Source organism: Panthera pardus, unplaced genomic scaffold (assembly GCF_024362965.1).
Source record: "Panthera pardus isolate Hobbes unplaced genomic scaffold, ASM2436296v1 HiC_scaffold_2, whole genome shotgun sequence".
Classification (NCBI taxonomy): Eukaryota; Metazoa; Chordata; class Mammalia; order Carnivora; family Felidae; genus Panthera; species Panthera pardus.
Window position 1 is genome coordinate 96,681,465 of NW_026526765.1, and position 21,104 is coordinate 96,702,568.

The window sequence follows — 21,104 nt, forward strand, 5'->3', positions numbered from 1 at the left end:
TGTATTGTCAAATTGATTTCCATACAACACCCAGTGCTCATCCCAACAGGTGCCCTCCTCAGTACCCGTCACCCACCCACCTCTCCCTCCCACCCCCAACAACCCTCATTTTGTTCCGTTTTTAAGAGTCTCTTATGTTTTGGCTCCCTCCCTCTCTAACCTCTTTTTTTTTTTTCTTTCCCTCCCCCATGGTATTCTGTTAAGTTTCTCAGGATCCACGTAAGAGTGAAACCATATGGTATCTGTCTTTCTCTGTATGACTTATTTCACTTAGCATAACACTCTCCAGTCCCATCCCCGTTGCTACAAAAGGCCATACTTCATTCTTTCTCATTGCTACATAGTATTCCACTGTATATATAAACCACAACTTCTTTATCCATTCATCAGTTGATGGACATTTAGGCTCTCTCCATAATTTGACTATTGTTGAGAGTGCTGCTATAAACATTGGGGTACAAGTGCCCCTATGGATCAGCACTCGTGTATCCCTTGGATAAATTCCTAGCAGTGCTATTGCTGGGTCATAGAGTAGATCTGTTTTTAATTTTGGGGGGAACCTCCATACTGTTTTCCAGAGCGGCTGTCCCAGTTTGCATTCCCACCAACAGTGCAAGAGGGTTCCTATTTCTCCACACCCTCACCAGCATCTATATATTTGTTCATTTTGGCCACTCTGACTGGCGTGAGGTGATATCTGAATGTGGTTTTGATTTGTATTTCCCTGATGAAGAGTGACATTGAGCATCATTTCATGTGCCTGTTGGCCATTTAGATATCTTCTTTAGAGAAGTGTCTATTCATGTTTTCTGCCCATTTCTTCACTGGATTATTTGTTTTTCGGGTGTGGAGTTTTGGTGAGTCCATAGATTTTGGATACCAGTCCTTTGTCTGATATGTCATTTGCAAATATCTTTTCCCATTCCGTTGGTTGCCTCTTACTGTTTTTGATTGTTTCCTTTGCAGTGCAGAAGCTTTTTATCTTCATAAGGTCCCAGTAGTTCATTTTTGCTTTTAATTCCCTTGCCTTTGGGGATGTGTCAAGTAAGAAATTGCTACGGCTGAGGTCAGAGAGGTCTTTTCCTGCTTTCTCCTCTAGGGTTTTGATGGTTTCCTGTCTCACATTCAGGTCCTTTATCCATTTTGAGTTTATTTTTGTGAATGGTGTGAGAAAGTGGTCTAGTTTCATCCTTCTGCATGAAGACATTCCTAATACCCTGAGGAAAAGGAGAACTTGCTTTCTGCTGCCTGCTAAGAAAACAAGTACCTGAGGACATTGATAAAAAGTTTGACAAACATGGTAGTAAATGTATGGTGTCATGGTTTTTAAAACTTACATGCATGGGATGTTTAAAAAAATTTTTTAAGGTTTATTTATTTTTGAGAGAGACAGAGCATGAGCTGGGGAGGGGCAGAGAGAGAGGGAGACACAGAATGCAAAGCAGGCTCTAGGCTGTCAGCTGTCAGCACAGAGCCTGACGCAGGGCTCAAACCCACAAACTGCAAGATCATGACCTGAGCCGAAGTCAGATGCTTTGCCCACTGAGATACCCAGGTGCCCCTATGCATGGGATGTTTACTTGGAAGATGTAATCGTAGTTTTTAACCTTTATTAGGGTCATGGACTGTTTTGAGATTCCAGTGAAAGTTTGGAGTTTTTTCTGTTTCCCTCTAAGAAACGTGTTTAGTATACGGCCTGTATTCATTTATCCTTTGAACTAACATGTATTGTATACCTTTTGTGGGTCTGTGGGGAGTTTAGTGCTTGAGAAAAAAAAACAGCCTTCATTTATAGATCCTTTATAGACCTTACATTGAGTCCTCATATGTCAAGTTCATTCCTGCCATATTATCTTTGCAGAATTCCTCTGGTTAGCTCCTTCTCATCATTTGAGACCTCAGCTTAAATCATCACTTACCCATGGAAGTCTTTTGTGATCACCCAGTCTTACTTTATTACAGTACCCTATTTTAATTTTTTCAGTACTACCCTGGTCTTTCTTTGTTTTCCTTCCTTCTTCCCTCATTCCTTCTTCTTTCCTTCTTCTGTCATTTCTGTCATTCCCCTTACTCCCACCCACCCTGCATTCTCACTTAAAATGTAAGTCCCAAGAGGTCAGGGTTCCCAGTATTTTGAACTATTCCTGGCACATGTGGATATTGAATAAATGATCTTGTGAGGCCCAGTGATGGGTGCTTCACAATGATCTCTTGAAGCTTTCATACAACCTATTTGAAATAGATACTAACTTTAAGTTTTTTGTTGATTTTTCTCTGTTGTAGTTTACTTTCTATTATATTGAATTCTTCTCTTATCCTTTATTTTCTTACTTGTTCTTTGAGTTTAGTTTGCTATACTTTTTCTTATCGAGAAAGAAACTTACATTTTTTAAATTTATTTTTAATTATTTAATTGAGAGAGAGAGAGAGAGAGAGAGCGAGTAAGCACAGGTTCAGAGGAAGAGAGAGAGAGAGAGAGAGAGAGAGTTCCCAGCAGACTCCATGACCAGCACGGAGCCTGACAGGGCTGGTCTCACTAATGGTGAGATCATGACCTGAGCTGAAATCAAGAGTAAGATGCTTAACACACTGAGCCACCCAGGCACTCTGGAAACTTAGATTTTGATTTGTAATCTTTCTTCTTTTATGTTGCGTTCAGAAATGTAAGTTTACTTCTAAATACTACTTTAGCTGCATCTCATGAATTGTTAAATGTTGCAGTATCATTACTCACTTGAATTTTTTTCTAATTTACCTAATGATTTCATTTTCTTTGGCCTGTAGGTCAAAGTGTGTTTCTTATTTCTTCCAAACATCTGGACCTTTTCTAGTTATTTTTCTGTTATTGAATTCTTGTTAGTCTGTACCCCATACTCTGTATGATTGTAGACTTTTAAAAATTTGTTGATATCCAGCATATAGTCTATTTTAGTAAATATTCTATATGCGCTTGAAAAGAATGCTTATTCTGCAGTTATTCTCTATTGTGTTCTGTTCCTGTCAGGCTAAGTTGGTTGTGGTGTTTAGGTTTTTGACATCTTTAGTAAAGTTTTTGTCTGTCCTGTCACTTACTGAGAGGTGTGTTAAAATTGCCAGTCATGAGTGTGGATATGTATTTTTCTTCTATTAGTTCTGTCAGCTTTTGCTTTATAGATGGAAACTATAAATTTAGAATACATATAAATTGGGTATAAATTTAGATTTGTCTTCCTTTTGAAATGATGCCCTTTTATGTTCTGGTAGCAGATCCTCAGCTTTTACTTGTTTGAAAACCACTTTATTTCACCTTCAGTTTTGAAAGATATTTTCGGTGGGTATAGAATTGTATTTTGGCCTTTTTTTTTTTCCCCCTTTCACCCCTTTAAAGATGTTATTCCATTGTGTTCTGCCCTCTATAATGTCTGTTGAAAAGCTGGCTATTGGTATTATTGTTGGTCCTTTTAAGTCAGGGGTTATAATACCATATATAACATGTATATATACATATATATGCAAAGATGTATAAACAGGCACACTATTTCTGCCTGTTAATAAAAAATAAAGTTTTGTGAGAACCTAGCCATGCCCATTTATGTATGTATTGTCTATAACTGCTTTTACTGTATAATGGTAGAATGGTAGAGACGATGTGGCCTGTAATGCTTAAAATATTTATTGTCTGGGGGTTCCTGGCTGAATCATTTGGTAGAGTATGCAACTCTCGATCTTGGGGTTGTGAGTTTGAGCCCCACGTGTGGTGTAGAATTTACTTAAAAAGAAAAAGGGGCATCTGGTGACTTAGTCCATTAAAGGTCCGACTCTCTATTTGGGCTCAGGTCATAATCTTACTGTGAGCCTTACTGTGAGCCTTACTGTGAGCCAGAGTGTTGGGCTCACTCTGGGTGTGGAGCCTGCTTAAGATTCTGTTTCTCTCCCTTTGCCCCCCAACCCCCATGCTGCTGTCTTTCAACTGTAACCTCTCTAAATACATACATGCATACATACATAGGTACATACATAAAACAAGCTCTTAAAAAAAACAAATTAAGAAAAAGTTTATCATTTGGTCCTTTACCGAAAGGATATGCTGTCCTTTTCCTTAAGGAAATGTCTTTTTTCTCTGCATACTTTTAAGATTTTTCTCAATGTCTTTGATTTTCATCAGCTTGGCCATGCTATGTTTAGTGTAGTTTTATGTTATTTTTCTGTTTCATCAGGTTTTTAAATATGTGGGTTTATGTCTTTCATCAGTTTGCAAAAATTCTTAGCCATTGTCACTTGAAATATTGCTTTTGTTCCTTTCTCTCTCTTTCTCTTTTTGGTGACTCTTCTTTTTTTTTTTAATGTTTATTTATTTCTGAGACAGAGAGAGACGGAACATGAGTGGGGGAGTGACAGAGAGAAAGGGAGACACAGAGTCAGAAGCAGGCTCCAGGCTCTGAGCTGTCAGTACAGAGTCCGATGCGGGGCTCAAACTCACAAACTGTGAGATCATGACCTGAGCCGAAGTCAGTCGCTCAGCTGACTGAACCACCCAGGCGCCCCATCTTTTTGGTGACTCTTAAGAGGTATGTTGGATATTTTGACTATGTCCCACATGTCTCTGATGGTCTGTTCTATGGTTTTTATTCTTTTAGTTCTTAGTGCTTTAAATGTATATTTTTCTCTTGAGCTGCCTTCAAGTTCAATAATCCAGTCTTCTGTATTAATAGTCTGCTGTTAAACCAGCCTAGTGAGTTCTTAATTTCATATATTGTATTTTTCAATTCTGAATGTCCATCTGATTATCTTTTATACATTCTACTATTGACATTCTCTATCATTCCATCTATTTGGTCCATTTTTTTCCTGTTATTTTCCTGACTGTGTTAATTGTAGTTATTTTCTCTATCTGATAACTATAGTATTGGAATTATCCACGGATCTGTTTTGTATTCTATTTTCTTTAAAAAAATTTTTTTGTTATTTGTTCCTGTTTTTAGCAGGTCTCATAAATTTTGAGTCATATACTTGATATTTAGAATAAAAACACGGATAAAGTTCTAGATGATATCTTCATCCAAAGAGGGTGACAGGCAGATAGAGTACTATCACTTTGATCTTGTGTAAGATCAGTTTTAAGCTTTTTAAGGTCTTGTCTATTTCACTTTTTTGTAGCGGCTGCTTGTAGGCAACAGACTTGATCAATGGAGCAAGGTAAAGGTCCGTAGTGACCAGTGAGCTGCATGTTAGCTCATTAAGTGACCCATCTTGAAATAGCATAAATAACCAATAGACCCTAAATAACCAGTGGATTACTTACAACCAGGCACAGTTACCAAAATAGGGAAAATTCAATTCTTTCCCATACCTCCTCACTCTGGCCTATAATTTGACCTCTCACCAGTACTTTGTGGCAGACAGTCTCTTCTGTGCTGTCTGTCCTGCTTGCTGCTCTCTGGCAATGTATTCATTAAACTTCTATCTCCTTTGTTCTGCCTTGGGTGAATTCTTTCTCTACCCACACCTCCAGCCTCCACTCGGTTGGGATGCCCCACAATTTTCTTATACTACTAAGGTATATCCTTAACTCTTCTTTTGTGGCCCTTCTGTGATCTTAATTGAAATGCTGGGATGTTTACCAAGGTCTTTGTACTTGGGAGAGACTTGAATTCAGCTTCTCTTCATAGCACCTTGTAGTTGCTGAATCCATACGCAGGTATTTAACCTCTGAACTGCTGTTTTTTGCTGGATTTCCTGGAATCTTGTCCTGTGAAAATATAGCTAAGTACCTTAAGAGATTTTTGTACCTTTTCACTGGTTCTCTCCTCTGGGATTCTGCTCTTCAAGTTCCAGTCCCTTTATTAGGTACGGACTTCAACATTTGTCTCCTCAGTCTGTTAAAACTGTCATTTCTTATTGGATTCTAGTCTCCCAAATGGCAGTTTGGGAAATATACTCAGGGAAAAAAACTGGTTTGAATAAGAGCTCCCTTTGTGTACTTCTCTTCTCTCCAGGATTTTGGCCCCTTTAAGTCCTGCCTGCGTTAGTTGATCTCCGGTGCTTTCAGAAAGTTAATTATTTCTTCCAGCCTTTATAGTTATTTTCTTGTGGCAGATTTAGTTTCTTACAGAACCATGGGCAGATCTGGAAGTCCCAGCAGTATATTGTAAACGTAACAGCCAGGATGATTCTGTTACATATATTAGACCATGACTTATTCAAAGCGCTTCAGTGGTTCCCCTTTTTCATTTAAACACCAAAGCCTTTAATGTTATGTACCTTTAATTGTCTCTTTTGCCTACAGGGCTTGTCCTCCTTGCTGCCTCCCCTCCCCTCCACCCCCCCCCCCCCCCCCCAATATCTGCATGGCTAATTCCTTTACTTGGAAATCTTTGTTGAGATGTCTCTTTACTTAGCCTACTCTGACCACCCTATTTAAAATTCCCTCCTCCTTTCCTTTTTCTCTTTTGCTCTGTTTTTTCCCTCATATCACCTCATGACTTAAAATTTACTCCCTTACTACGTTTGTTGTCTCTTTTGGTTATTAGAATGAAAACTATACAAGGGCAAGGATTTTGGCCTTTTTGTCCATGGATTGGTGTGTCACAAATGCAAATGGGAAGCAGATGAGAATAGAGTACAGAATCTAACGGCAAAGGGGAGTTAAGATGGAGGCATAGTGGGTTAATTGTATTAAATGTAGAGGAATAATGTAAAAGTATTCATGGAATTTTGCATGGATTTTTAAATTAGCAAGTTATTTGTTACCTTTGTGAGAGAAGTTTTAATGGAGGAGTAAGAGAAAAAAAGATTACCAAGGATTGAAGAAGTGGAGGTAGCAATTGTAGACTATTCCTTTTTTAATTTTGTGAACAATATAGGAGGAAGAGTTCATATTTACTTGGATAATTTATACTTAAATTTTTTAGGGGGTTAATAGATGGATGATTAGGTAGTGGAGTTTTCTGTTTTCACTTATGTTTGTATTTATTAAGTGAATACTTTGTGCCAAAAACTGTACAGTGATCTGAGCGTCATCCAAGGGAAATATAAGCCCTAACTGGACTGAAAGTTCCAAAGCTTTCATATTTTGCACATAAATGTATTATGAAGGCCAATCCCTTTAGCTGCTTAGCACTAGAACAAAGTACATTCTGATAATTGTTTGCATCTGTTTTTTTTTTTTTCTACATACCTATTTACGTGTACGATGTAACACTTAAAAGTAGAAGCGTTTTTCATTTAAGTGGTTCTTAAAGCATGCAGAGGAGCCTGTGTAAAATTTTTTTGGCAGGGCTTGAAAAAGGCCCACCTTCCTCTCAAAATGTTAATTTGTCCTTTTGAGGACATAGCTACAACTGGAAATTGCTATTCTATATCATGTTTTCCAGTCCAACATTCCTGAATTCAATGTGTTGTTTCAGGTGTTGCTTTTTATGGTACATGAATTTTGGTGAGCGTTTTGAGGAAAAAGAAGGTAATTGTATACTGCAGTGCTTGCAAACTGATGAAAGATGAAGGGCCTTTTTTTCAGTCCATGGATGGATCTTCAGTCCATGTATGGAAATACAATAGAAAGTAAATTAGTAGAAAAATGGAATGAAAAAAAGCATGTAAAATGCAATCCCCCTTTTTTTATATTCAAAAGATAGGACTTTATACTGTTAAATTACTCTGTCAGCTTTCTAACTTTGCTTGCTCTCAGTTTCTGTATGTATCTCTTCCTGCGTTAGTAACAAAAATTTGTGGATTGGGGGTGCCTGGGTGGCTCAGTCGGTTAAGCGGCCGACTTCGGCTCAGGTCATGATCTCATGGTCCGTGGGTTCGAGCCCCGTGTCAGGCTCTGTGCTGAAAGCTCAGAGCCTGGAGCCTGTTTCAGATTCTGTGTCTCCCTCTCTCTGACCCTCGCCTATTCATGCTCTGTCTCTCTCTGTCTCAAAAATAAATAAATGTTAAAAAAGAAAAATTAAAAAAAAAAATTTGTGGATTGGTGATGGTTCTTGGACTGGATTTTCTTGGATCACAGTTTCAGTAGCACAGATACACTGTATGATGCTACACAGATGTATTTTTCCCCCTCTCTGTTGTTTTTAAAAGGAGTGAAAGGTTTAAATGAGTTGTGGCTCATAGACTTTTAATTTTATTTATGTATTTTTAAAGTTTATTTATCTTTTCAGTAATCTCTGCACCCAACATGGGGCTCAGACTCATGACCCTGAGATCAAGAGTTGCATGCTCTTCTGGCTGAGCCAGCTGGGTGCCCCTGGATTAAAGATTTTTTTTTTCTTTTTAGAAAAGAGGTAATTTATACTATGTAAAAGCTCTTTTACCTCCTAAGTTCTTATATGTAACTGGGTAAAATTTTGGTTTTTGATTATGGTTGATGTTTTTTACTGGTGCTGAGAGTGACTTTCTGATAATAATAAGATTTTCTTTAATTCCAGTCACATATTTTCTTTGAAACTATAAAAAACGTATTTGGAACATGAAAGGAAAAGTTATACCACTTACCACCACAAGATGTCACTTATGTAAAAATAAAGTTGGTATCCTAGTTCTCTAAGCTGGAAAGCTACAGGTCAATAATCAGTGAAGAACTAGATAAATAAAAAAAAAATTTTTTTTGAAACTAGCATTGATTTTTCAGCAGTCAGTGAAAATACTGCCAATGCAGCGTTATTTGAATCAACTCTTTTAATGTTTAGAAAAAAGAATTTCTTAATGTCTAAGATTGATGCTGTAAGTGATACATATTAATAGGCCTCATTTGAATCCACATAAGGAAGGAGGTAGACCTAAAGTGATTCGGTACAAGTGTACATATTTGAGGGTAAATGAGGTATTATGGTAGTAACTCCCAAATCTACTGTTTTGGTGATAAGCAAAGAGGAATTTGAGAAGAAATCTGTAATTTATATCAGGATTTTCAGTAGTTGTCATGACATCTTTGTGAAGTTGAATATTACATCAGGTGGAAACAATGCTTGTGGCTTTGTTTCTGGTGGTTTTTCTCTGAACCTCAAACTATTAGCTATCTGCCCATGTTAACACAAAAGATACTTACATTTGTTGTTGAAGACTATGTTAAACATGAACAGCGCAATCTTTGGCTTTAATGTTGAGATCTTGTTTTCTTTTTCTTGATTTGAAAGAGTGGGTCATTACCTAAAAATGGTTGGGAAGGGGACTTTGGCTTCTCAAGCTTAAAAGAAACAAACCAAGTTTCCAGTAGGCCATGAATAAAATTACTCAGAGGGTTGGAGAGTTTGTGTTGTCCTAAAAATTGACATTTTGTTATTCTTCATTGCTCACTTCTCTAACACTGGTGGAGAATGCTGGAAAACTCTTGGGGAAAGGATAAGGGGGTCAGACACTGGAGAATGAATTTTCTTTTTTCATTTGGCACATGTTTATGTGATCACGTTTTCATTCTATTTATTCCCTATCTAATTACTTCAGCTTGTTTGCTTTCTTACCCCTAATAAGGTTTTTAAGCTTTTTTGGGGGGCGGGAGGGGTTTAGATTTTTCATTTATAAAAGTATATACATGGTTGTTGAATAAAATAGAAAACTAACAAAAAGTAGAAGGAAAAAACCCCTCATGCGGGGTTCCGTTATTTTTTCTCCCTTTTCAGTTACCTTTGCTGTGTGGAAGAGTGAGAAGTTTTAAGAAGGGATTGGGGTGCCTGGGTGGCTCAGTCAGTTAAGTGTCGAGCTTTGACTCAGGTCATCATGATCTCACGGTTGGTTCCTGAATTCAAGCCCCACATCAAGCTGTCTGCTGTCAGTGCAGAAACTGCTTGTGACTTTCTGTCTTCCTCGCTCTCTGCCCCTCCCCTGTGCTCTGGAAAGTAAACATTAAAAAAAAAAGAAGGGATTCTAAATGTACTCTGGTGAATATATATAGTATTTTAATATTTGGTAGTTGAATGTCATCAGATATAGTTTTTATATATTGCCTTTTCTACTAGCATATTTCTAGGTGTATGTGTAATTAATAGAGAAAAGTCTGTTTTTTAATTATTTAATTATTTAATTATTTTTGTATCCCACTAATGATCACCCATTGTATTTAATTTCATGAGCTGCTTGGAAAGGAACAATAATTTTTTTTTTCATAATAAATTTCATTGCTTCTACTCTTTTTGGAAAGAATATATATAGTAAAAATATATATATATTATAATGCAGTGACAGAATGTCACAGACTGTGGCTTAAAAGACATTTATTTTCTCCCACTTTCTGGAGGCTAGAAGTCTAAGATCAAAGTGTTGGCAACTTTGATTTGTTTTGAGGCCTCTCTCTCTGGCTTGCAGATGGCCGCCTTCTTGCTGTGTTCTCACCTTGTCCTCCCTTGGTCTTTGTGTGTCTGTGTCCTAATCTGCTTTTACAAAGACATCAGCCGTGTTGGATTAAGTCCCGCTCATATTGGCCTCATTTTCTCTTTAAAAGCTCTGTTTCCAAATACCCACATTCTTTGGGGTTAGGGCTTTATAGGATTTTGGAAGGGACACAACTTAGCCTATAATAGCACCTGATTAATCATTCTTGTGAAGTGCTTACTGCCTACGTTAGGCTTAAATTTGTAAAATATGCAAAACCTAAAGTAATTTTGTGTCGGGCTTTCCATTTGTAGTTAAGGAAGCTCTTCTGATCTACTCTTAGGCCTCAAGATGAGATGAAAGGTCTTCTGATACTTTCTTTTTGGTATTTGAACTATTTCATGAAGGAGCCATGTAGAGTAAATTTGCTTTCTTTTTTTCTGCAGACTTTATTGTAAAAAGTATGAACGATTGCTAACCATAAACTAATAACTATTGCAGGTAGTTAAAATATGTAATAGTACAGTCTTAGTTTCCTGTCAGTTTCTTAGAGTCAGTTGAGAGGATTTTCCTTTGATGTGCTAAAATAATATTCAGTGATTTTTCTCCAAATAGGTGTATGCCTTGTAGGTTTCTTTGGAGAACTCAGCATTTTATTTACACGTGTGAATAAAACATTATGAAAGTTTTTAATATCAACTTTGTGGAGATATAATTTGCATACAATAAGTTAACATAAAGATTGTAATTAAAAAAATTTTGTAATGTTTATTATTTTGAGAAAGAGAGAGAGAGAGAGAGAGAGAGAGAGTGAGCAAGCGGGGGAGGGACAGAGAGAGAGGGAGATAGAGAATCCGAAGCAAGGTCCAGGCTCTGAGCTGTCAGCACGGAGCCTGATGTGGGGCTCGAACTTGCAGACCTTGAGATCATGCCCTGAGGTGAAGTCGGTCGGACGCTTAACCCACTGAGCCACCCAGGTGCCCCTAAAGATTGTAATTAGATGTTTTGATAGATGTATGCGCCTGTTCAGTCACCACCACAGTTAAGAAGATACAGAACATTTCTGTCATCTTATAGAATAAAATTTTCTTATGTTCCTCTGCTTTCCAGTTCTCACTCTACCCCATGACCCCAGGATACCACTGCTCTGCTTTCAGTCTCTACAGATTAGTTTGCTTTTTCTATAATTTTAAATGACTTAAATCATGCTGTTTTGTGTCTGACTTCTTTCACTCAGAGTAATGATTGTGAGAATTCATCCACCTTGTTGCATGTATCAGTAATTAATTTGTTTTCATTGCTGGGTAGTATTCCAGTGGCTGGCCATTAAGTCACATTTAACTGATGAACATTTATATTTTTTCCAGTTTTTTACTATTATGAATAAAGCTGCTGTGAATATTCATGTAAGTCATTATGTGGAAATATGTTTTTATCTTTCTGGGGAGTGGAATGAGTAGGTCATATGATTCTTAAATTTTTAAGAGTTGCCTAACTTTTCCAAAGTGGGTTTGTTTTTTTTTTTACATTCCCACCAGCAATACATGAGAGTTCTAATTGCTCCAGAGCCTTGACAACATTTGTTATTGTCAGTCTCTTAATTTCAGCTGTTCTAATGGATGTGTATTGATATCTCATTTAATATGCATTTACCTGATAATTAATGATCTTAAGTATTTTTTCATGGGCTTACTGACATTCCTGTTCTTTTGTGAAATGTCTGTTCACATAATTTCACCCATTCATTTGTTTTTAAAAATATTTTGTTTTTAAATTCTCTCTTCACCCAATGTGGGGTCCAAACTTAAAACCCCAAGAGTGAGAGCTCCACCAGCTGAGCCAGCCGGATGCCCCTTGATCACCCATTCTTTTTTTTACCTTTCATTTTTGATTGGCTTGTTTCTTTTCTTACAAAAGAGTCATAATTGTTATGTAACTGGTTTATTATTTTAAAAAATTTTTTTAATGTTTACTTATTTTTGAGAGAGAGAGAGTGTGTGAGTTGGGTAAGAACAGAGAGAGAGAGAGAGGGAGACACAGAATCTGAAGCAGGCTCCAGGCTCTGAGAGGTCAGCACAGGGCCTCATATGGGGCTCGAACCCAGAAACCACGGGATCATGACCTTAGCCAAGGTTGGACACTTAACCAACTGAGCTACCCAGGTGCCCCTATAACTATTTTTTAAGATTAAACTTTAGACTTTGAAATGTGGATTCCATATGCAGTTAAAAGAAATAATGCAAAGATAATCTGTGTACCCTTTGCCCAGTTTTCCTCAATGGTAAACTATATAGTATAATATCACAGCCAGGATGTTGACACTGATACAATCCACCATTCGTGTCCAGATTCCCCAATTTTACTTGTATTTATTTGTGTGTGTGTGTGTGAAAGAGAGAGAGAAAGAGAGAGAGAGATCTATTCTGTTTTGTGACTTGTGTAGTTGTCATAATAGTAAAGATACATAATGGCTCCGTCACTGCAGGAATCTCTTTTGTTGCCCTTTTATATCCTTCCTTCCCTTTCTTGTTCTTAACCCACAGCAGCCACTAATCTTTCTCCACTTCTCTAATTTTGTTATTTTTTTTAAATATGAAATTTATTGTCAAATTGGTTTCCATACAACACCCAGTGCTCATCCCAAAAGGTGCCCTCCTCATTGCCCATCACCCACTTTCCCCTCCCTCCCATCCCCCATCAACCCTCAGTTTATTCCCAGTTTTTAAGATTCTCTTATAGTTTGCCTCCCTCACTAACTTTTTTATCCCCTTCTCCTCCCCCATGGTCCTCTGTTAAGTTTCTCAGGATCCACATAAGAGTGAAAACCTATGGTATCTGTCTTTCTCTGTATGGCTTATTTCACTTAGCATCACACTCTCCAGTTCCATCCACGTTGCTACAAAGGGCCATATTTCGTTCTTTCTCATTGCCATGTAGTACTCCATTGTGTATATAAACCACAATTTCTTTATCCATTCATCAGTTGATGGACATTTAGGCTCTTTCCATAATTTGGCTATTGTTGAGAGTGCTGCTATAAACATTGGGGTACAAGTGCCCCTATGCATCAGTACTCCTGTATCCCTTGGGTAAATTTCTAGCAGTGCTATTGCTGGGTCATAGGGTAGGTCTATTTTTAATTTTCTGAGGAACCTCCACACTGCTTTCCAGAGCGGCTGCACCAATTTGCATTCCCACCAACAGTGCAAGAGGGTTCCCGTTTCTCCACATCCTCTCCAGCATCTATAGTCTCCTGATTTGTTCATTTTGGCCACTCTGACTGGCGTGAGGTGATATCTGAGTGTGGTTTTGATTTGTATTTCCCTGATGAGGAGCAACGTTGAGCATCTTTTCATGTGCCTGTTGGCCATCTTCAAGAGTGTTATATAAATGGAGTCATATAGTATGTAACCTTTTAGAATTAACTTTTCTCACTCAGCATATTTCTGTGGAGATTAATCAGAGTTGTCATGTGTATCAGTAGTTTATTGTTACTGCTGAGTGGTATTCCATGCTATGGATATACCACAGTTTGTTGAAATATTCATCCATTGATGGACATCTGTGTTGTTTCCATTTTGGCTGATAGGAATAAAAGCTGCTGTGAATACTTCTGTGCAGGTTAAAAAAATTTTTTTTAACATTTATTAATTTATGAGAGAGTGTGAGTGGGGGAGGGGCAGAGTGAGACAGACAGAGAGAGAGAGAGAGAGAGAGAGAGAGAGAGAGAGAGAGAGACAGGATCTGAAGCAAGTTCTAGGCTCTGAGCTGTCAGCACAGAGCTGGAAGCAGGGCTTGAACTCACAGACCGCAAGATCATGACCTGAGCTGAAGTTTAATGCTTAACCAGTTGAGCTACCCAGGTGCCCCTTGTGTGCAGGTTTTGTGTATTAATTTCCATTTCCCAGGGATAAATACCCAAGAGTGAAATTACTTGGTTGTATGAGAATTCCAGGGTTTATAAAACTGCCAAACTGCCTAGTGGGTGTAACCCTTTTAAATCCACCCCCCGCCGGCAGTATATAAGTGGTCCATTTCCTCTGTGACATCGCTATCATTAGGTGTTGTTACTATTCTTTTTATTTTAGATGAGAGCCATTTTGATACATGTGTAGTGATATTTTGCTGTGGTTTTAATTTGCCTTTCTCTAATAGCTAATGAAGTTGGTTATCTTTAAATGTACTTTTTGGCATTTCTGTGTCTCCTTCAGTGAATTGTTTGTCGACGTCTGTATTAGTTTGCTGCAACTGCCATAACAAAATACCACAGACTGAGTGGCTTGATTGACAGAAATTTAATTCTTACTGTTCTAGAGGCTAGAAGTCTACCGTCAGACTATAGGCATGTTTGGTTTCTCCTCAGGGCTCTCTCCTTGGCTTACAGATGTCTGCCTTCTCTCTTTGTCCTCACGTTGTCCTGTCCTACAATCCAGAAGGCTGACAGACTGCCTTCATTTTGTTCCTTTTCTCCCTTTTAATCCAAGCTGGCAGTGTCTCTGACATATAATCCCATTTCTGTTCCTGGCTTTTGTTATGACATCTGAATATATTCATGAGTGGTACCTGTGATCTCTTAATCAAGTAATTTTCCAGCCACACTTTTGAAAAAAGGTCTGAAGATGCATTCTTAATACTCTACAATATGGATAGGCTGAAAAATTTCCAAATCTTCAAATTCTAGTTCTTTTTGCTTAACAGTTCCTTTAGTTTATCTTTCTCATTTCACTGTAAACATCAAGGAAAAATCATGCTGTGCCTTTAATACTTTACTTAGAAATCTCCTTAGCTAAATATCCAAGTTCATCACTTTCAACTTCCACTTTTCATATGACATTGGAAGAAAATTGAGACAAGAATTACCTTTCATCCAGTTCCCAATAACTGCTCATTTCCATCTGAGATCTCATCATAATCACTTTTAACATCGTACTCCTACTAACGTATTTTATTTTGAGAGAGTGAGAGTGAGAGAGACAGAGAGGAGAGAGAGGGAGAGCAGGTGTGTGGGAGGGGCAGAGGAAGAAGGAGAGAGAATTTCAAGCAGGTTCCATGCTCAGTACAGAGCCTGATGCAGGGGCTTGATGTCACGAACTGTGAAATCTTGACCTGAGCCCAAATCAAGAGTCAGACACTTAACCAAGTGAGCCACCGAGGTATCCTGCTCATTATTGTTTCTAATTCTTAAGAAATGATATATTTTAATAGGTTTATAATGTACAAGATTGAAATAGAGATTTTTTTCTTTTCTTTTGTATAGGAATGAAGATCTAAAGCAAATGTTGGAGAGCAACAAAGATTCTGCTAAATTGGATGCTATGAAACGGATTGTTGGGGTAGGTAAAGTAGATCATTTTAATATTGGAAAATGGACACGTAGTGATTATTTTAAGTATGTATTAAATAATATATTAAAACATCCCATTTCCCTTTAATATTTGCTTAGTATAGCCTGTGTAAAATGTTTTGGAAGAAGTTTGGAGTGTCACAATTCAGAAACTTGAGTTTTAATTCCTTTTTTCTGAGTTCTTATTTCCCTGTCTCTAATATCAAGATATTTCTCCTGAGGTAGGAAAAGCTAATCATTTTGAAGACAAAATAAGATTATGTACAACAATATTTTGACTTCCCACAAAGAGGGATACTAATTAACTAAAGGATTTTTTTTTGTCATTTAAAGGCCTGAAAATTCTAAGCATTTTTTTTTTTTTGGTTGTCAAATTCCATTACTATCAATAGCAAAATTATTTTTGAAATTTGATTAGGATAATATGGAATTTATATTTTAACCTTCTTCCTTTCATCCCTCTTTCCTTGTCTTTCAGTAACATTGTATTTATATTTTGTAGTTTTTATTCTAGAAATCTTGTACATTCCTTATTCCTTGTTAGATTAATTTGTGTATTTTTAAATCTTGGTGGCCGTTATGAATGGTCCCCTTCATTATATTCTTAATATTAATTATTACTGGTGTATAGGAAAATAAGTGACTTTTCTTTGTTATGCATCTGGTCTTTTCAGTTAACTCTCTTCTTAGCTCTAACTGTTCTTCAGATTCTAAGTTTGGATTTTCCGGGTAGAAAATTACATTGTTTGGAAGTTATGAGAGATTTATATTTTATTTTCAAATATTTTAAACTAATTTTTATATGAAAAAAAAGCCTACTGTGATCTGTATTGGAATTGGATTAACTCTGTAGATCAATTTTGGGAGAATTAACTTTTTTTTTTTTTAATTTTTACTTATTTTTGGGAGAGGGAGATAGTGCACAAATGGGAGAGGGGTAGTGAGAGAGGGAGACGCAGAATCTGAAGCAGGCTCCAGGCCTTCATCTGTCAGCACAGAGTCCGATGAGGGTCTCGAACCCATGAACTGCAAGATTATGACCTGAGTCAAAGTCAGACGCTTAACCGACTGAGCCACCCAGGTGCCCCGAAAGAATTAACATTTTTACAGTATTTTGCCGTATGACCCATGATCATGATTCTGTTTCTTCACTTGTTCAGGTCATCTTTAATTTCTTTCAACAACGTATTATAGTTTTTAGTGTTACATTTTATTTATTTATTTATTTATTTATTTATTTATTTATTTATTTATTTTAATTTACATCCAAATTAGTATATAGTGCAACAGTGATTTCAGGAGTAGATTCCTTAGTGCCCCTTACTCATGTAGCCCATCTCGCCTCCCACAACCCCTCCAGTAACCCGTAGTTTGTTCTCCATATTTATGAGTCTCTTCTGTTTTGTCCCCCTCCCCTGTTTTTATATTATTTTTGTTTCCCTTCCCTTATGTTCATCTGTTTGTCTCTTAAAGTCTTCATATGAGTGAAGTCATATGATTTTTGTCTTTCTCTGACTAATTTCACTTAGCATAATACCCTGAAGTTCCATTCACATAGCTGCAAATGGCAAGATTTCATTCTTTTTTTTTTTTTAATGTTTATTTATTTTTGAAACAGAGAGAGACAGATGGGGGAGGGTCAGAGAGAGGGGGACACAGAATCTGAAGCAGGGTCCAGGCTCTGAGCTGTCAGCACAGAGCCTGACGCGGGGCTCGAACTCACAGACCGCGAGATCATGACCTGAGCCGAAGTCGGACGTTTAAACGACTGAGCCACCCAGGCGCCCCTACATCTTCTTTATCCATTCATCCATCGATGGACATTTGGGCTCTTTCCATACTTTGGCTATTATTGATAGTGCTGCTATAAACACGGGGGTGCATGTGTCCCTTTGAAACAGCACACCTGTATCCCTTGGATAAATGCCTCGTAGTGCAATTGCTAGGTCATAGGGTAGTTCTATTTTTAGTTTTTTGAGGAACCTCCATACTGTTTTCCAGAGTGGCTGCACCAGCTTGCATTCCCATAGTGTTACATTTTAAGTTCTATTATTTTGTTAATACTTTTTTAAATATCTTGTGTTTTTGATGCTATTGAATGATATATTTCAATTTTCAATCAACAATTATTTTTTACTAACTTCCCCTTTTGTTAAGTAACTAATAGTTATTTTACTTTGAATTTTTCCCACTGAGCTATTATAGCAATCATTTGTTCACCTTTACTTTTGTCCAGTTTTTAATATTTCTAGGTAGCACCACAGTTCTATGTGGAACCTTACTCAAACATTTGAAATATTTTCTGTTCATGTAAGTGTGTATCATTTCAAAACATCTTTTGGCTAAAAGTAGTTCACTGGAGTCAGTCGGTTAGAATTTTATATTGGCTTTAAAGTTTCTTATATTTTCTTAAAGTAATTTTTAAAGTTTAAATTTCTCTTTATATTTATATTCCATGAGCCCTGAAAATGGGGTTTGTCACTTTATACGATTGCAGAGTAGTTTTAAGCTCTTTTGATCATAGTTAGAAACATTTCTAAATTTATTCTGCTAAAATTTTAAATGTTGGGTATTTTACCAAGTTTTTTTCTCAAATACATCAAAGTGTTAGCAGTGCACATCTGACTGTCTTTCATACTTGGTAGTCCTATGATTCAGTAGAGAATTTTTTCAGCAATATCTACCAGTGTGAAACCATGATGGTAGTCACAGTTTATTTTATTATCTTTCTTTGGTAATATCTGAGACTTACTTAGTATCATGGGGTAATGTTTCCAGTGTTTGATATGTTGAATAAAGTCTCATGTATGCCAAAGCATTCCTAGAGGGAAAAAACCACCTACTTCAAAATCTTGTGGTCACCTCTCACACAGCGAGACTCAAGTTGAAGAACTCATACATTATTTTTCTTAATATTTCTGGAAAATACCTGTCTTGTGTTTATAGCATATGTCCATGTTTTATGTTGGCTTGGTGAAATGTGGTGAACTAGGAGACTTTGAAATGTATTGTTTCATATAGTGAATTTAGAAATAAGTTTTTTAGCTAAAATACTGATGAGTTGTCCTTGGAGGAATGGAATATTTGTAATGAAATCTGTGGTGTATTGAATCTTTCATATATTTTCTTTTGGTAAGTGTTAAATGTTGAAGGTTTTTCTCAGATTAGTTTACTTGTCTTTGTAGTTATGGGATAATGAGGAAATCTGAACCTTTCTTTGATACGATTCTTAAAATGCCAAGGTAAAATTACTGATATATGTGATTTTCATAGCCATTCATCTTACAGGGTATTTGGTTGGATAGTACTGACCTTAAGAAAAATAAAAGTAATTTCAAAGTTCCCTATGTTTTTGTAAATATTTTTGAAAAGATCTTAAACTAAATACAAGTGGTACATTATTATTGTTGGATAATTGAGAAAATCCATGTAAGAAAAAGAAACTAATAATGTGTTCATGTATGATAAACATTTTTGGTGTAAACTTTTCTAGACATTGTTCATTCCTCTCTTCTTTCCTTTAACAAAAATGTTTCAGTTGTATGTGTGCCTTAAAAGATTCATCTTGTGCGTGATGCTGGCATCTTGTTGTTCTTGGGTTGGAAATTGCTTAAAGGGCCAAGATTTTTCTGCCATGTTGATATACCTCAGGACCAGTTCCATAAGCAGGTCTGTGTTTTTACTAGCGATATAATACCTTAGTGAGTTTTCTGTCAATTTTGCTCCACTGTTACTTCATGGAATATAAATCAAGGATCAGTTCATTTTCTATTTCTTCATTTATTCTAGGTTGCTGATTTTTAAGAGCTGGAATTGGGTCTGAGACTCTGTAAGATCTACCTTTCTTGCTTCCTTCCCCACCATCCTTCCCTCCATTCGTTCCTTCCTTGTAAATTAACCAGTATTTATAAAATCAAAAATTTTGAACTTTTTAAAATAAACCATCTTTGTTACTGTGAAAAATGAAGCCAGTTAAAATTTAGAAAAGCACAATTTTTCCTCTTTTTTTCCCTGAGTTTAAAAAATTAATGTGGATTTTTAGATCTAGATAATTACTCATTATTTATAAAAAAACATAAGCAACATGAAAGTCAATCATAACAATACACCACATTAACAGAATGAAGAGGAAAAACCCACAAGATCATCTCAATTGGTAGAGAAAAAGAATTTGGCCAAATTTAACACTCATGATAAAGCACTGAACAAACTAGGACTGGAAGGAAACAACCTCAACATGTTAGAGGCCATTTATGAAAAACCCACAGCTAACATCATAGTCAGCAGTGAAAGACTGAAAGGTTTTCTTCAATAAGGAAAAAGATAAGGATGCCTGCTTTTGTCTCTTCTGTTCAATATACTATTGAAAGTTTTAGCCAGAGCAATTAGGCGAGAAAAAGAAATAAAAGGCACCCAAATTGCAAAGGAAGAACTAAAATTATCTTTATTCACAGACAACATGATTTCATATTTAGAAAACTAAATATTTTATGGAAAGTTTTAAAACTAATAAATGTATTGAGCAAAGTTGCGATATACAAAATCGTTACATAACAATTACTTGCGTCTATATACTCTGACAATGAACAATTCAAGAAAGATACTAAGACAATAGTCCTATTTACAGTAGCATTAAAAAGAATACAATACCAGAAATAAACTAAGGGGGCAAAGACTTGTACCTTGAGAACTGCAAAATGTTGCTGACAGAAATTAGAGAAGACACAAATAAATGGAAGGGCATCCTATGTTCATGGATTAAAAGACTTAATATTTTTAAGATGTCAGTATCAAAGCGATCTACATATTCAGTGTAATTACTATAAAAATTCCAGTGATATTATTTGCAAAAAAAAGGAAAATCTATCCTAAAATTCATATAGACCCTGAATAACCAAAATAGTCTTGAACAAATTTATAAGTCTCACACTTGCTGGTCTGAAAACTTATTCCAAAGCTACAGTAATCAAAACAACGTGGAACTGTCACAAAGACATATATACCCAACAGAGCATGCAGAAGTAAACCCTTAACTATGTGGTCAAATGATTTTTGACAAGAGTGCAAGACTGTTCAATGGTGAAATTATAGTCTTCAACAAATGGTGCTGGGAAACTAGATACCACCTGCAAGAAAATGAATTTAGACCCCTACCTCATACTATATATAAAACAAGGCAAAATTAATCAAAGACCTAAATGTTAGAGGTAAAAATGTAAAACTTATAGAAGAAAACATAGGGCAGAAACTTCATGACATGAGATTTGTCAGAGGTTTCTTAGATACAAACCAAAAAGTGAGCAACAAAAGAAAAAAAGGATAATTAGGGCTGTATCAAAATTAAAATCTTTGTGCATCATATGATACCACAACATTGTGATGAGACAAGCCTCAGAATGGGAAAAAAATATTTTCAAATATGTAAAAAGCCATCCCCCCAACATATAGAAAGGGGTTCTCCTATATCCACTTATTC

The 21,104-nt window shown here is 36.5% G+C and overlaps 1 protein-coding gene across 3 annotated transcripts in view; it reads left to right on the forward strand.

The window, feature by feature from the left end:
* The window catches only part of AP3B1 (adaptor related protein complex 3 subunit beta 1), a 262,084-nt gene that overhangs the window by 23,493 nt on the left and 217,487 nt on the right, over window positions 1-21,104 (forward strand). For 2 of the 3 annotated variants that reach the window (XM_053907254.1, XM_019462933.2), the window contains exon 2: window positions 15,542-15,617. In XM_053907254.1, coding sequence (XP_053763229.1) covers window positions 15,542-15,617 — 76 coding nt within the window. Of the gene's footprint in view, window positions 1-15,541; window positions 15,618-19,437; window positions 19,458-21,104 lie in introns of those variants that run through there. The other variant, XM_053907253.1, reaches the window with a different exon arrangement.